The sequence below is a fragment of the Candoia aspera genome, chromosome 18 (genome assembly GCF_035149785.1).
Source record: "Candoia aspera isolate rCanAsp1 chromosome 18, rCanAsp1.hap2, whole genome shotgun sequence".
Taxonomy (NCBI): Eukaryota; Metazoa; Chordata; class Lepidosauria; order Squamata; family Boidae; genus Candoia; species Candoia aspera.
This window is the reverse complement of record NC_086170.1, coordinates 3,119,987-3,134,845: the sequence shown is the minus strand read 5'-3', so window position 1 is coordinate 3,134,845 and position 14,859 is coordinate 3,119,987. Positions and strand designations below refer to the sequence as shown.

The following is a 14,859-nucleotide window of genomic DNA, read 5'->3' as shown; positions in this document are numbered from 1 at the left end:
GACAGCTGCAGGATCCAGATGAAAGATTTATAATGGCCTTTCGCCGCACGCCGGTGGAATCTGGCACTCTGGAGTGTGAAATCGCTTAACTTGGGGAGCCATCCTGTGCCAGAAGCCAGAAAGGGTTAGCGCAGAAAGCGACCCACAGTGCTTCCGTCACAAACACACACCAGTGGCGGCTGGAAAACCTGGCCAACCAGAGGCTGGGGACGAATGACGCTGGCCTGGCTTGTTGGAACGTGCTCCCTTATGGCGGAGGCTCGAACGGCGCCCTTGGATCCCAAACGCAGCCACAGAGCTGTGGACACTCTCGAGGGCTTCAGAAGTCGAAAAATACTGGGGGTTTGGCCAACACGCAGAGGTGAGCAGGCTGGGAGGCATCGGCTCTCCTGACCCAACTGGAAATTACAGGGGAAGGGGCAGAAATTCAGCCAAAATGGGAATGGGCGCAGCTTTCAGATTCTCTCTGGCCTGCTCTGCAAATGGTTCAGGGTAAAGAAGCAGAAATGGGGGCGGATCCACCTTTCCAAAATTAGCCCCAAGTCGTCTTTGGAAGCAAGTGGGTCAGCGAGGAGGAAAAGAGGCCTCAGACCTGTCTGGGGATGTTGGCTCTTTAGCAGAGAGGCCCTAGAAAACAGCCAGAAGCAGAGTTCCAAAAGAGGGGGAGCAGAGCGAAAACAGGGCAATGATTATAATCGGATTTTAAATCCATCCCACCCATCCCCACCCCGTTCCCCAGGCCTGGAAGCTAAAACCACCAGCAGAGAAGCGAAGCTACCTGGCCGCTATGCTCCAGTAGGGCTGCCGGGTGAAAGGGGACCGGGCAGGGGGATCAGTGACGGGTCTGCCAGTGGGCACCCGCAAGCACCGCTCTGGTCTGCCTGAGTCTGAAGCCCCGTTCATCTGATCTCTGTGCGAGAGAGTCTTCCTCCATTAAGGACAACGTAAAGAGCGATCTGCATCCCCATGCGGCATATTTGGGGCAGTTTAGGTGTCGTTCTTCTCTAACCCACCTCTAATTCTATCCGGGGATAGTGTGGATCTACCCTACTGAATTTTCAGAAGAGAGACCAAGACAAGATCTGTGGGGCACCCGTGAAGTTCCTTTTGCTTTGGCATCGGGGCGGGCAGGAGCGACGTCCCCCTCAAGTTGAGCTCAGCTCTTGGTTCCAGAGAATACCAGCTCAACATGCCAGATGGAGAAGCTGAAAAATATCCTGGATGAAAGAAGGGGGTAAGGCTCATCCGAAGTTTGATTCTAGGGCTAAAATATAACTATAAACATTAATGTATCGACTGCCTTGAGCCATCTCAGTTAGGAAACCCTATAAACTGAATAAAATAAATACACACTGATCTTACAGCGCTCTGCATACCTGATTTCTTCCCGCAGTCCCAACTTTCACTTCCAAGATCAGCACAACTATCACAACACCAGCACACATGGTAATCTCAACCTTTAACATCACCTAGTGTGGTTTATCTGTTTCTGGTTTTGTGATACATGTTAAGGCAGCCCTCATGTCAGTCAGACCATCATAGTCACAGTTTAAAAAGACCCTTGGTAGGCATTTCATGTGAATGCAGCCACTCTGAAAGTCAGCTACTATTTCTGAGGAAAGAAGGAAGGAAGGAAGGAAGGAAGGAAGAGAAAGGAAGAGAAAGAAGGAAGGAAGGAAGGAAGGAAGGAAGAGAAAGAAGGAAGGAAGGAAGGAAGGAAGGAAGGAAGGAAGGAGGGAAGGAAGGGAAGGAAGGGAAGGAAGGAAGGAAGGAAGGAAGGAAGGAAGGAAGGAAGGAAGGAAGGAAGGAAGGAAGGAAGGAAGGAAGGAAGGGTGTCCAGAGAGCCAATCCTGATCTCCTCAGCAAGCTGAACGCCATTAAATCCAGCTTCAACCCAAGTCAGTCTGTGAAGGAGAAAGCTGTTAACCTGCCAAACAGTTCACAGCCAGCAAAGAACCCTGCTCTCAAATTATAAGAAACACTGTGATATTCCCTTGGAAAGAAAACCCATTCTGAATGTGAGAAAAATGAATTTTGCTAATGTGTTCTCTTCAGCACCTTAGGAAGCATGATCGTGTGTCTCTGGAGAGGCTGCCCGCACCAAAACAAACCAGCCCACCTATCCTAGTGGTACTCCTCCACCCACACACCCCCAAGACTAGAGAGAAATTTTCATCCTAAAGGTCAGAAGCAGTATTAAATAAGACAGATGTTCTTACAGTTTGGCCTACTCAAAGAAGTTGTCTAAATTCATTTTGACTTCAATTACTCCCGACAGCGATTTTAAAAAAGGGCTTTAATCTTTATTAGATGCACAAAGGGAGCTACTTGCCTACGTGTGTGTGTGTGTGTGCACGCGCGCACACATATGTGTTCACTTCCTCTTGCTCCCAAGAAGCCAGCTTCTGTTTTATTTAGCAGGCAATTATCTGAGCACCAGGTGTAGGAAATGGCCATGTTTACACTGGATGAGCACCAGGAAATGAGACTGTGGAGGGAGGGCGGGGAAGCGGCAGAAAAAAGGTCCAGGGTACTCCTGTATTATTGAAAAGACATTTGCTTAATTAAGAATGCAGGCAATTAAGCCACCCCAATAAATGCAAATAAATTCATATTAATCTCACAGCTCCTCTTGGCCTGGATACTGTATCCTGTCCCTTTCTAAGGGGGGAAAAAAAAGAGAGGTTTTTTTTTTAAAACAAATATTAGCCATGGATCTCCTCAGTGGCATGGGAATAGGAAGAAAAAAAAAATCTGCAGATGGAATTCCTCGTCCTAACTATGCACAATGCCAGGGTCTCCCCAAAAAGATCAGCCCAGATTATTAAATAAGGTGGTTGCAACACAACATGGCAAGGAAATGCCTCATCCGTGCAACCCTGCTGCTGGAGAAGGGGAAAAAGGATCACCTGATCCAATCTGAGATCGACACAGGTACAGTACTAAAAACTTAGGCGCAAAACCAGGAAAAAGTAGCACTGGTCTTTTCTACTTGTGTGCAGGGCCCTGGCCAGGTTCTTGCCAGGATCAAAATATTAACACACAAAAAGGTATTAATTTGCCCCGCCACCCACCTGCTACAACAGAGGAAAACAAGATGTTTGCCCTGCACTTCAACTGACATAACCATGAATACAGCGCGCAGGTAGGTGGGATAGGAAAAGCCAGCACAGGACACCCGGCTCCTCCCCCCAAACTGGTATCGGATCACCTGTGGCAGACGGCCACTCGCCACAGGCGAGCCGAGTCAGTCGCGATTACCAACTTCCAGAGGAAGAATACGGCTGCGGGTAAGAGGAGCTGCTTCGCACAGCCATTTGTACTGGGCCTTGGTTACCATCCCACATGACGGTCTCCAACTTTGGCTCTCTTGTGCATTCGTATGAATGGAACCTCATCAGTGCACTGGAGGTTGGGGGGGGCAGGGGCAGGGGCAGGACGCAGACTTAACAGCTTTGTAAGCAATCCCAAAAGCTGGAGGGGTGTGTGTTGGGAGAGGCATGACATGAGACAGGTATCTCTAAATCAGCTAGAATAGATGGCAAAAAGAAAGGAAAGCGGTTCTCTCCTGCCATAATCTTCTCCCCACCCTGCACTTAAAAGAAAAAAAAGGCTAAATGCCATTCTGGCAGAAGTGGATCAGAGATCTGAAGGAAGGGGGGAAATTCTCCAAAAGGGGTGCACAATGCAAGCAGGGATCGGTTTGAATAGAAGAAGCCTGGCGCACGTAACCCCTTTTTTCTTCTCTCACCCCCACTGACAAGTCCCCAACGGAGGTAAATCCCAGATAATGAAACATGGTAAAGAAAGGCTCTATTTAATAATTTAGCCCCTGTCAAGGAGTTGGTATTGATTCTTGTTTCCAGCACAGGGAGAGAATGTTATCTGCAGCCTTACAGCTCAGCGACAGCATCAGCGAATTTAATCACCATGCAGGCCCCTGCCAGGCAATTCTTAAAACTGACACCTCCAATTCTTTGTTATCCACAGCCTGTCCCTTCTGATCCTACCCACCGACTCCCCTCTACCCTCCCACTCTGTGTGTGTGTGTTTTAAATTAAAATCTCAAGCTATTCATATTAAAAAACAAGCTGTCAATCCTTATTTGCCAGCAAACCCTTAAAAAGAAGAAGAAATGCCTACGCCGGCTTTAGGCAATTTGTTCCCTCTATTAATACAGTGTGACCGGTGGCAGAAGAATCAACTCTGCCTTTGTACATGTGGAGATGATGAAGCCACCCTGGGACATCCTGGCCCGAGAAAGGGCAGAACGGATCTAGCTGTGACCCCCTGCAAGGGAAGGAGCCTCTCCCTCGATCTGCAGACTTGTCCCCATAATACAGCGGAAAAAGGTTGAGAGCAGCCCTGTGACTGGCGAGGGGGAAAATCAGGCCCACCTACATTCAAAGCTGGTCTTCCTGGGAACGGAGGGCATTCACTCACCCAGAGAGCGAGGCTGTTCGATGCCTAGGTGCCAGACCACCCTGTCCTCTGGAGGAACTGGCACTCAAAAGCAGCATCTTGGCTCAGACAGAGCCCCAAACCAGCCTCTGACTCCAGCAGGTTTTGCTTCTTACATTACACACCCACACCCACACCCCTCTGTTGTCCAGGCAAAAGAAGCAATTTGCTCCTCCCTTTACACCCTCTTGCAACCCATCCAGATCAGCCCTGCTGGCTCTCCCACCAAAGTCAGCAGACCCAGATTTTGAATTTGGGGGCACTGGGAGGTTTCCTTCCTTCCTTCCTTCCTTCCTTCCTTCCTTCCTTCCTTCCTTCCTTCCTTCCTTCCTTCCTTCCTTCCTCCCTCCCTCCCTCCCTCCCTCCCTCCCTCCCTCCCTCCCTCCTTCTCCCCTTCCTCCTTTCCATCCACAGACAGCACATTCTTGCAAGACCCCGGGGGCGATCCTGCGCTGGGCTCCCTTCAAATCAGGCTTCCAAGAGGAAGCAGCAGAGACACGATCCGATCCGTCAATCAAGGAAACGCAGAGAGGCAACAAAGGCGAGCGCCGGCTCCCTTGTGCAGCAAATCCGCCATTTTCCCAATCCCTGGATGAGCTGAGGGTTTTGCTGGGGGCTCAGAGCCCATCTCCCCCCACCCCACCCCACCGTCGGTGTCTGCAACCCCACGCAAGCTGAAAGTTGAGTTGAGCTGGTTGAGAACTGACTAGATAGGGGAACAGTTGCCTCTCCCTCCCCGCATTGAAAAGGAGGCTCCAATAAAAAGACATTTAAGAGCGACTCCCCGTTAGTGAGATGCACTGGAAACACATCGACCTGGAACAGATCCAGAAAGAAAACGCTGGGGCCCGGAAATCCGGGCTCGGATAGGGAAGCCGCTCACAAGGGTGGCTGGCCCTGCAGCCGAGGGCATTCCAAGCCGAGCGAGGGGGACCTGCTCCTGGGCTGGGACGGGGAGGATCTGAGTTCACACAGCTCAGCTTGGTGATGTGGACATCTCCATACGTACTGTTAAAGCATCAGTGCTCATGCACTGGGCATAAAGACGGAAGGGCTTCTGACACCAGATTATCAGGCCCAGTGAATCAGCCTGTCTAGAAAGCAGTCTCCAATAACTGCCAGAGGCCTAATTTTGCAAAAGACGCAGGTGGTCTCGTGTTTGTGTGTGTGTGTGTGTGTGTTTCCAGACCCTTCACAGACATCAACAGGACTTCAAACCTGGGTCCAGGACCGGCTGCTTGCTTCTTGCTGGGGAACAGCAGCCAAAGAGGCAGTGCCCTCGCCCCCCCTGCCCTGGGGCTGTCCTGACCATTTATTTCACTCCAGGCCTGAGCTCTGGAGAGTTTCGCACCGGAGACTGTCCCAGCCAAAATGCCAAGAGCAGGACGGCATTTTGGCTGGGACAAATGCAGGACCTCAAGCATCAACAATAGGGAGGAAGACGAAACACGGTGCGGGCGTCGGGCTGAGTTTTGCCTCTGTTTAGCCACAGAGCATCCCTTGCCCAGCCCTGGGCCGGCCCCACATCCCACAGCACAGCCCAAGCCCTTCGCCGAGAGCACGTTCTCTTCCCTTTGCTTCAGGCCCTGGGAGGAAGTTAGGAACACTCCGCGTCTATCAACGCGGCAGAGTTATTGCAATCGGGTTTCCCGTTGCCCGCAAATTGAATACGCCCTCAGTTCGCTGCAGGGATTAAGTTAAAAGGAGCAGATGGCAACGCAGGGAGCTGTGTTCAAAGCAAATACTCAGCCGAATATTCCCAGGCAGCCCCGGCCGCTGCTCCAAAAGGCAAGCAGCTAACAAGGGAGAAGTGAGAAAAGGCCAACGGGGAGGCTCGGCTTCAAGGAACAGTGAGAGAAAAGACACCGGCCCTCGACACTGGCTTTTTGACTTTTTAAAAAACAACCTTCTTGGGGTGAAGCTAACAGCTTTGGGAGCCACGGCAAAGTCCTCATCGCAGACGGTCACGACCCACCCACCTGACCACCCCAGCTGGCATTTGCCCCTGCTCCATCTGCAGCTTCAGCCTCCTCCCAGGGGAATCCTCTCGCCTTTCCATATAAAGACAGGTCGTTCAAGAGGGGCAGAAGGACCACACGGGTGGCTTACGGAAACCACCTTCGTGGAGAATCGGAAGGAGAGGGACCGCAGCTCCTGTCAGATCCAGCCAACGAAGCACAAAGTCAGGGATGAGAGAGTCTGCGGTCTGAAGGGGGTTTAGGGGTTTTAAATGGAAGAATCAATCCATAGGATTTAGGGGGGGGGTCAACTAATCAATGGCTCTTGGGACAAGAGTGTGAAGTGTGCTTTGGCACCCCTGTTTCATTTGCGGCTGGTTGCCTGATGGAAGGGGCCTTTGGTCCAACCCAGTGGGATCTCCTGAGGGGTGGGTGGAAACTCTTATGCTCAGGAAGGGGAAATCTTTGGAAGGGCCCCCTCCAGGTTCTCTTTCAAAGCAATGTGTTTTGCCAAGCGGATTGCATGGTGCCTCTGTCTGAGGAAGTGCAAAGCAAAGTGTCAGCTCTTGCCATCACAGTGTGACTCTCAAGTCACTGTTGAATGGTATTCCCACAAGCATGGAGACCTTCTGCAACCATTGGTCCTTGAGAATATGGTGACCAACACAAGGGACAAGGGAGGGCAAAGGCGTGTGCAATCCTGCAGCTCTGGATGCTCCCTCTGAAAGGACACCGCCTCGCTTATCCTTTATTCATTCGAGCTCAACAGGGGTCTGAGTCACACATCACGCTAAGCTACATGGGGTTGGGATTTGCATGTTGTGGGAACCTAGTCAATGTAGCCAATAAACCATGGTTTAAGGGTCAGTATGCTGCACAGGCCCAACTGCTGGGGTGTTTTCAATGAGCCATAAAAGTAAAACATGATTTCCATGATGTGCAAACCCAGCCATGGTTTCTCACAAATCAGGGCCAGATCTCTCTGCCGGTCCAAATACCGACCCTGTCCTCTGAGACTCTCCTGAGATCAAGGGACATCCTTTTATTCACTCTCACACAGCTTAGGGAACGCCCTCCTCGGGAAGGGCTAACTGTGGCCAGCTTTGCAGTTCCGGCTCCTGGCCAGTGAAACTCTGGTCTCATAAACATCAAAAGAGACAATCTGGGTTTGCCACGTGGCACTTCTCTGCCGTTTTACTATTAGTAGGGTGCCACCGGGTCAAGTCTAACTTCTGGATGCCTGCATGGACCAGTGACCGCTGCCTAAACCGGACTCTAGTCGTCATTTGTCCTTCTTCCGAAGAAATTCCAGAGACCTCTTTGATCTCATCCATCCATGTTTGTCCTTCCATTTTTAATACGGTCCAGTCTTTTGTTCTGCTGCACTCAGCCTTACTGGAGAATGGAAAGGTGGAGGGCTAGCTTCTGAACAAACAAAGATTCCAGCACCGGACAGGCAGCAGAAATGTCCGTTTCTGGGCTGCGTGTATGGAGTTTGCCTCAAAACCGAAACTCTATGCGGGGAAGAGGGGCAGGGCTCGGGACCCATTACCACGGAAGGATGGAGCAGCATGGGAATGGTGGTAATCAGGGGTGCTTTAAATTTCAGAGGCTTTGCCAAGTAACTAAAGCACAGCCTGGAAGGGATGGGGACTGCCAGCCTCAGGAGAACAGCTCTTAGTCAAGGCAAGGAAATGGAGCTGTGCCACAGTTCCGTTTCTACACGCTGATCAAACAGCAAGAACCCAACCAATCTGAACGGTCCTTTTCACCATCTTTCCCAGTGTCTCTTCGGGGTGCCCTGGCTGACTGCTGCAGGCTAGATGGGAGTAGGGGTCTGATGCCCCAGAGGGCTTCTGGGAGACCAGCGATCTCAGGTTGGCTGGGCCAGAGAGGCACTGATGGCCAAAGCATCCGGAGGCCCCGAGGCTGCCCACCTCGAGCTCGATGGCTATTTTGGGCCCGGAGGCATCAAGGCTCCTCTTATGCCTGGATGCAGCTGGACTGAGATTCTAAACATCCCAGCACAAATGGGTATTCATGGAGGGATTTAAACGCTTCCTTCATTAACGAAACCTACGGAGGGAGAAGGAAAAGCAAGCCGTTCTGGGCTATATTCAATTGGAGTGAGCGTGAAAGAGACAGAGACAGAGAGAGAGTGTGTGTATGGACCAGCACACACACCACATCCATCTCCAACAATCGTGCCAGGAAAATTAACATTGAAATTCAGTCCCTGTGAGTGGGGGAGTCTGAGCCCCATTGTTCTGCATTCCTACAGTTCCTCGGCGGGCCTTGAGCGCCAGAGAGACAGAGGGGGGTCTGTGAAGGGATCCCAGCCCCAAACAAGAGCATCTTGTTCCTTTCCCAAAGAGCAGCACAGGTGCAACCCTACCCCAAACTGTGCCCTGGAACCGAGGCGGTGCTCTGGGTTCCATTAATACAGGAAAAGAAAAGCAAGGTCAAGGGGTTGCTATCTCTGGCAGGGGGTGGAGACTTCCATCCCATCAACTATTCCTACGGGAATGCACAAAAAGGTGGGCCATCCCTGTGCTGGGCATTTTGGTATGCTAAGGTCAGAGAGGTCCTCCTTCTTCAGGTACCCAAGGATCTGGATATTTTGGGGGGGGGGGCTCCTGGCAACTGAAGAGCCTCCCACCCGTAAAAGGAGGAAGCAATGGATCATCGGACAAATCAACCCAGATTTCTCACTCGGGGCACTGATGACCAAGCTCAAATTATCCTACTCCGAACACACTGTGTGAAGATGCAGCTCTCTGGGGAAGTCCATAATGCTGGGAAAGGTGGAAGGAAAGAGAAGGAGAGGACCAGCAGCAGAAGGTGGATGGACTCAGTTGAAGGGGTGATGGGTGCAGCATTGGAAAGACCAGGTTGGGGACAGATCATCATGGAGAAAATCTCTCTACATGGTCACTAGGAGTCGAAAACAACTAGATGGTACATAATCCATCAGTCAATTAGATCTCTGACCATATTTAAGAGGACCATTTAAAATCGCTCTCCTTGTGCTTGATCACTTGGATGAATGACCCCTGGAGCATTTCCAACCCCTCTACAATCCTCTACAATCCCCACCAGGACTCTGTGAGGGATGCTCTCGATTGTGCTGAGCCAATGGGAAAAAAATGGAGTGAGCGAGCTTTCTTATGGAAAAGCGGTAACAGGAGGAAGGTTAATCCATTTCTTTAAACGTTCATGAAAGGGCCATGTGGTTCTTTTTTATATATATACTGCCAGATTGGGTAAGAAAACAGCATAAAGCTCCATGGCTAGAAAGAGTCAGCTCAACGTTTCAGCCTGCAGGAAGTGGGAGCCTGTAGCTCCCCAGAGTCATCATCAAGTGGAAGGGAAACACCACACTGGACTTGCCTCATGCAGATAATTAGTGGAAAGCAGGGGTGGGTCTCTGCAGCCTGAGCAGAGAAAGGAAGAAAGGAGATGAGAGGAAACTGCAGAACAGCAACTTCTGGGGGCAGGTTTTCCTCTCGGGCCGCAGCGGCCCCACTTCACCCAGCCTCAAGCATGAATCTACCCAGGAGATGCAGATTTGCCTGCGACAACGCACAGCTCTCCCAGGCACACGGTGGGCATACTGCCACATTCTAGCAAGGAGGAGATCTTGTTGTGCGGGAGCCAGCAATCGATGCCGGCCTCCTCCGGCAGCTCCATTATTACGCTGAATTAGGATCTGCAAGTCGGGGAAATTGATTAGATCTTGCGGCTGCCCTGCCAGCAGGACGTGCTTCAAATAAAACAAAAATGACTTGGCAGCCCGCTGCGTCCTTAAAAAACAATCAGGGGCATTATTTCTACCCGTTGCAATGCTGGGTGCCAACAAATGGACAGGAACGACAGGGAATACGTGACCTGATGCTGCTCCTCTACAATTCCCAGCATCCCTCGCCATTTGTCAGGCCGCCCAGGGCTGCTGGGAGTTGTAGTTCCAGCAATCCCTCTAAGGTCAAGGGGCTGCTGCCGATCCTGTCCGGCCTTTCTAGAGACCCCACGCGTGCCCCATGGCCAGTTTCAGCAGCAGTGCGGCCAGGGAACGGAAGGCAAGTTAGTTGTCGTTATGTTTAAATCTGCAAGAAAACAAGACAGCTGTAAGAGGCCAGTGAAACGGGAAGCTGAGCGAAATGCATAAATCAGGCCCGGAGTTAACAAGAACCAGCCTCCAGAAGATCCAATGATACTGTTAACCCAAGTGAGAGGGGGATCTCTTGGGTCTGTGCACACGCCACTGGGAGAGAGCCAAGCTGGATTGCCTGCTTAAAATCCTGACCCTTGGTCAGCCCCACTGTCCTTGAAAGCTCTGACATTCAGGAGAAAGATTCCCTGACCTCCAGATGGTATTTACCACTCATGAAGACGAGGACCGTGCTTAATTGGTGGGCAGCTTCCCAAAACGTCCAGACCCCCCTCCTCCCTTTCTTGACCCACGCGGTCTGTTGGGCACCTCTGCCTGGCCAGGTTCCCAATATCCGGGGGTTGGAGGGGCGACGTAAGGGCGGGAGACGTAAAGAAGGGTGTGGTGGTTTGGGAGGGATGGCGGGTGAGCGCGTGGCAGGCTTAAAGATACACGTAACAGCAGCAAAACACATTATGTTCTGCTTCCCACTCTGTTTTGCAGACAACGTGTTGTATCAGACCAATCCCTTGTATAGCTGCTAATACCCCAAGCAATTATGGCTGCTCGGTAGGCACTTCTGCTCCAAGCGGGCAGCTTCTGTGCTGTAATTCACTGTTTTCGCAGGAGCAATTTTCTCCTGAGCACCGCAGCACCTGCTAATGTGCAGAAAGCAGAGCTTAAAATGTTATTCAAGGCCAGTCGCCTAAAAGCAGACCGTTTCGGTGTTTTGTTCTGTTTTTAAATGGTGTGAACAGTACTTCCTTTTCTCTCTTTTTTAAGCACCGTTCGTGCCATTATATTACTGAATTTGCGGGAGAGTGAAGGCAAGGAAGGAAGGAAGGAAGGTGAAAAATAAGTATCAACACCCTCCCCACAAAAAAAATCAGTAAAAAGCCCAGAAGTGGGACTGAGACCACAATTTTAAAAGATGTGAAAAATTACCTGTAAGGAGAGAAACTGTATACAAGTGAGACCTCTGGGGGGTAAAAATAGCAGGCATATAAATATTGAAACAGGCTGTCAAAATAAACAGGGAAAGAACATACATTCTCCCACACTGCAGTTATACACAATTTTAAACAGAAGGAAAGGAAGAATGAGCTGGGGGGGGGGGGGAGAGAACCAGGAAGGGTTTGGAGCCATTTTGGAGCAAACAGACGGGGGGTTACACGGATATGTGATTCTTTAGATTTTTTAATGCAGTTTCTTGCTGACCCAAAAAGCCAATGCAACACCACCATCCATTTGGCCAGGCTGTGCTTCCTAGACAGCCCAGGGTTCAACGTCAGAACGCATCTGGGGCTGTCCCTCTTTACAAAAGGGTCTTTGGGCATCACTACATACAGACCCCACAGGGGTTTGGCCACCTACCCACAATCCAGGAAAAAAAAAAAGAGCAGAGCAGTTGGGATGGGAGGAAGCATGCTGGAGACTAAAGAAGCAGCAGGAACAGCCTTCCCCGTTCTAATAAGTGGATGATGTGTGACCCAATCAGCCATTTTACGAGCCTGCTCACAAAGTGCGCTCCAAATTCCAGACCGAAAAGGTTATTTATTCTTACTCTAAACCACAAAACACAACGTGCACTGGGGAGAGAAGAACTCGGGCTCTGCGCCTTTGAAATCAATTAGGAAGGAGGGCTTTGGGCCTTGGGCAGGCCCAGCCCTTCTCTGGGTCTCATAAAAGCAGCCTGGTTTTTTCAAGGCTTTTGCTCAAGCTGTTTTGGGGGTGGGGGTGGGAGGAAGAAAGAGGTCACTGCTCTGGGAGTTGGGTTCACTTTAATGAACCAATTCCCTGAAAGCCAGATAAAGTGGGGCTCCTTTCAAGAGTCACAGACAGAGAGGCGCTGTCTTCAGACGCCCTGTCCTGCAAAAGCGTGCGTGGCCCTACAGCGCTGGCGCAAAGGACTCATCTATTTGCACAGGCAAGTAAAGAGGCTGTGGATCAGAGTCCAAGGGCTCATAGGCAGGGAAGTTCAGGCAAGAGCAACTCAGAAAACACGCAGCTGTCCATGCATTGCAACTCTTGCAAGTCACCTGGAGGGAAATTCACGGAGCAGATGATTAGCAATGGCTAATTAGCCAGATAATTCAGATAATGCTCGATGAGGCAGTGGCCTGGCTCCAGAAAAGGCAGCTTGTAATCTGTCAAGGAAGCCTGCCATTGACCTCTCCCGCGCTTTCGCGGCCCCAAACAGCGTCACAAATAATGTGGTCGCACAAAGCCCTCAGCAGGCTGGTGCTCACGGCCAATGGGTCTCAGCACTGAGAAAAATTACGTTTAGGGGAAGGGGGGAGGGAGGGGGGGAGGTAAAACAAGAGAGAAATGGGTGTTGCTGCTTACCAATTTGAAGTCTTGAATGCTACAGATGAAATAGGGAGTGTTTGGCCGACGGCTCTCGATATATACGCAATCTTGGGGGGAAGAAAAAGGAAGAGTTTCTCAGCCTTGTGTAAAGTAACAGAGAACACCAGCACAACACACATGGCAAAGGAGTGTAACAAACAGTGCTATGGAATGTGACTGGACACACACACGTGCACACACACACACAGAGACGCACGCACGCAGGAATACAAGCTAGGCATTTTTGATATATATATATATATATTTTTTAAAGGACAAAGGCAATGCAGAAAACGTAACGGCACTTCTCAGAGGCCATGTGTCGGGACAATCTACAACCCCACGCCTGAGCGGGCACAGTTACCACGTCGCAACCTGACAGGCCCACCAAACAAGACAGCAGACGGGTCACTTGTGGCCACTTTGCTCTGGAAAGCCCAGCAGTCAGGCACGGCAGAGCGCGGAGGCTGCGGAGCGCCAGCTGCCCAGGTGGGTGACTTATGCCAGGGAGAGACACCTAGCTGGTTCTTAGGAAGTCTGAGATCGCTGACCATAATATCCTGCAGGAACGGTCGTAACCAGGCTGGAAACCGGAGGCAGTGTCATCCCGGGACTCTGTACCACTTGGAAAGTTTGTTCAAGAAGATGCTGACGAGAGGCTGCTGCTGAGTCCTTCATCCCACAGAGCCCAACAGCGCTGCATCTCCCCCGCTACCTTTTCCATGCCTACGTGAAAGCACGATGATCACTCGCAGGTTCAGGGTGTGGCACCCTCAATATGAAGGTGACGCTCCCCTCTGCCTTTTTTCCTCGTCCACCATAGTCTTCTGCTGGAAAAACCTCCTAATTTTGCTATCACGCTCCCAGAGTTCCTGTCTTCCCCCAGGCTGTCTAGCCTCGCCACCCACTCCTGAGCTTTCCCTTGTCCGCTAACCAGGGCTGTGGATTTCCCACCTGTCCATAAATGTTTCCCTGCAATCTCTAATGGGAGCCCCCATCAGCCACCCCTTTTTCCTTCCCCTGCCTCTCTAATTCAAAGTACTGCCCTGAAACTAGAGGGGTAGAAGGAGAGAGGGGGGGAGAAGTGTGTGATCTACTGGAGAGACAAGAAGAGGGTGTTTTTTTTTAAATCTCTCCATTCCATTTATTCGGCTGTCTAGAAGTTGCAGCTGACTCCCACCTATTCTGGTTCCACTTGGCCCCTCTGTCGTTACACATGTGCTGCCTCCCTTCTTTTCCCACCCTTGCCTTGAGAAGCGTCCACGCTGCTCTGCCAAGAAGTCCTTCTGTGGGAAATCCACCCCAAAACGATACTGCAAGCACTGCCTTTCTCCCTTTAATACTCAATAGTTACAAAAACGGGGGGCAGGAAGTTGGGGTGTGTGGCAAGATCCTCCCCCCCTCCTCCTCGCAGTCGGCAAGTGTAAGAACGCCTTATCTTCCCAGCAAGGTACTGTACATTTACAGAAACACACCACATGGAATGTGGGAATACAAGCTGACATCGAGGGACAAATTTCAATGAGCTGTGAGTGTTGTCAAAGGTGGGGTGGGACTTGAGTTTAGGGTGATCTCTCCTTTTCGGTAGAGACCAGGACTCTACGGTCAAGTGTTTGAGAAGACAGCCCAGGAAGTTCAGGGGTGCGAGATACAGCATCGGCTCCGTCAGGAAGCGTCTGAAGAGATGCAGAAAGTCCAAGACCAATATGGTCTTCGCCCAAGCGATCGTTCAGAGTTGGTCTCAATGTTCAACCACAACAAACCTGCAGCTCCTCTCACACTGTTTTTAAGGACAGGCTGCCCGTTTGTGCCCTTCTCTTTGCACACTATCTACCTTGAACCTCTGCCTTGTTGGCTTTTCATCACCAGAGACAAATTCCTGGAATGTCTAGGCACATAACAAATCTGCTGCCACTCACCAGATGCATCCTGGTACTGCTAATC

At 50.9% G+C, this 14,859-nt stretch overlaps 1 protein-coding gene across 3 annotated transcripts in view; it reads right to left on the bottom strand.

The window, feature by feature from the left end:
• The window catches only part of RERE (arginine-glutamic acid dipeptide repeats), a 223,521-nt gene that overhangs the window by 92,339 nt on the left and 116,323 nt on the right, over positions 1–14,859 (bottom strand). For all 3 annotated transcript variants that reach the window (XM_063317557.1, XM_063317558.1, XM_063317559.1), the window contains exon 3: positions 12,913–12,983. In XM_063317557.1, coding sequence (XP_063173627.1) covers positions 12,913–12,983 — 71 coding nt within the window. The remainder of the gene's footprint in view (positions 1–12,912; positions 12,984–14,859) is intronic.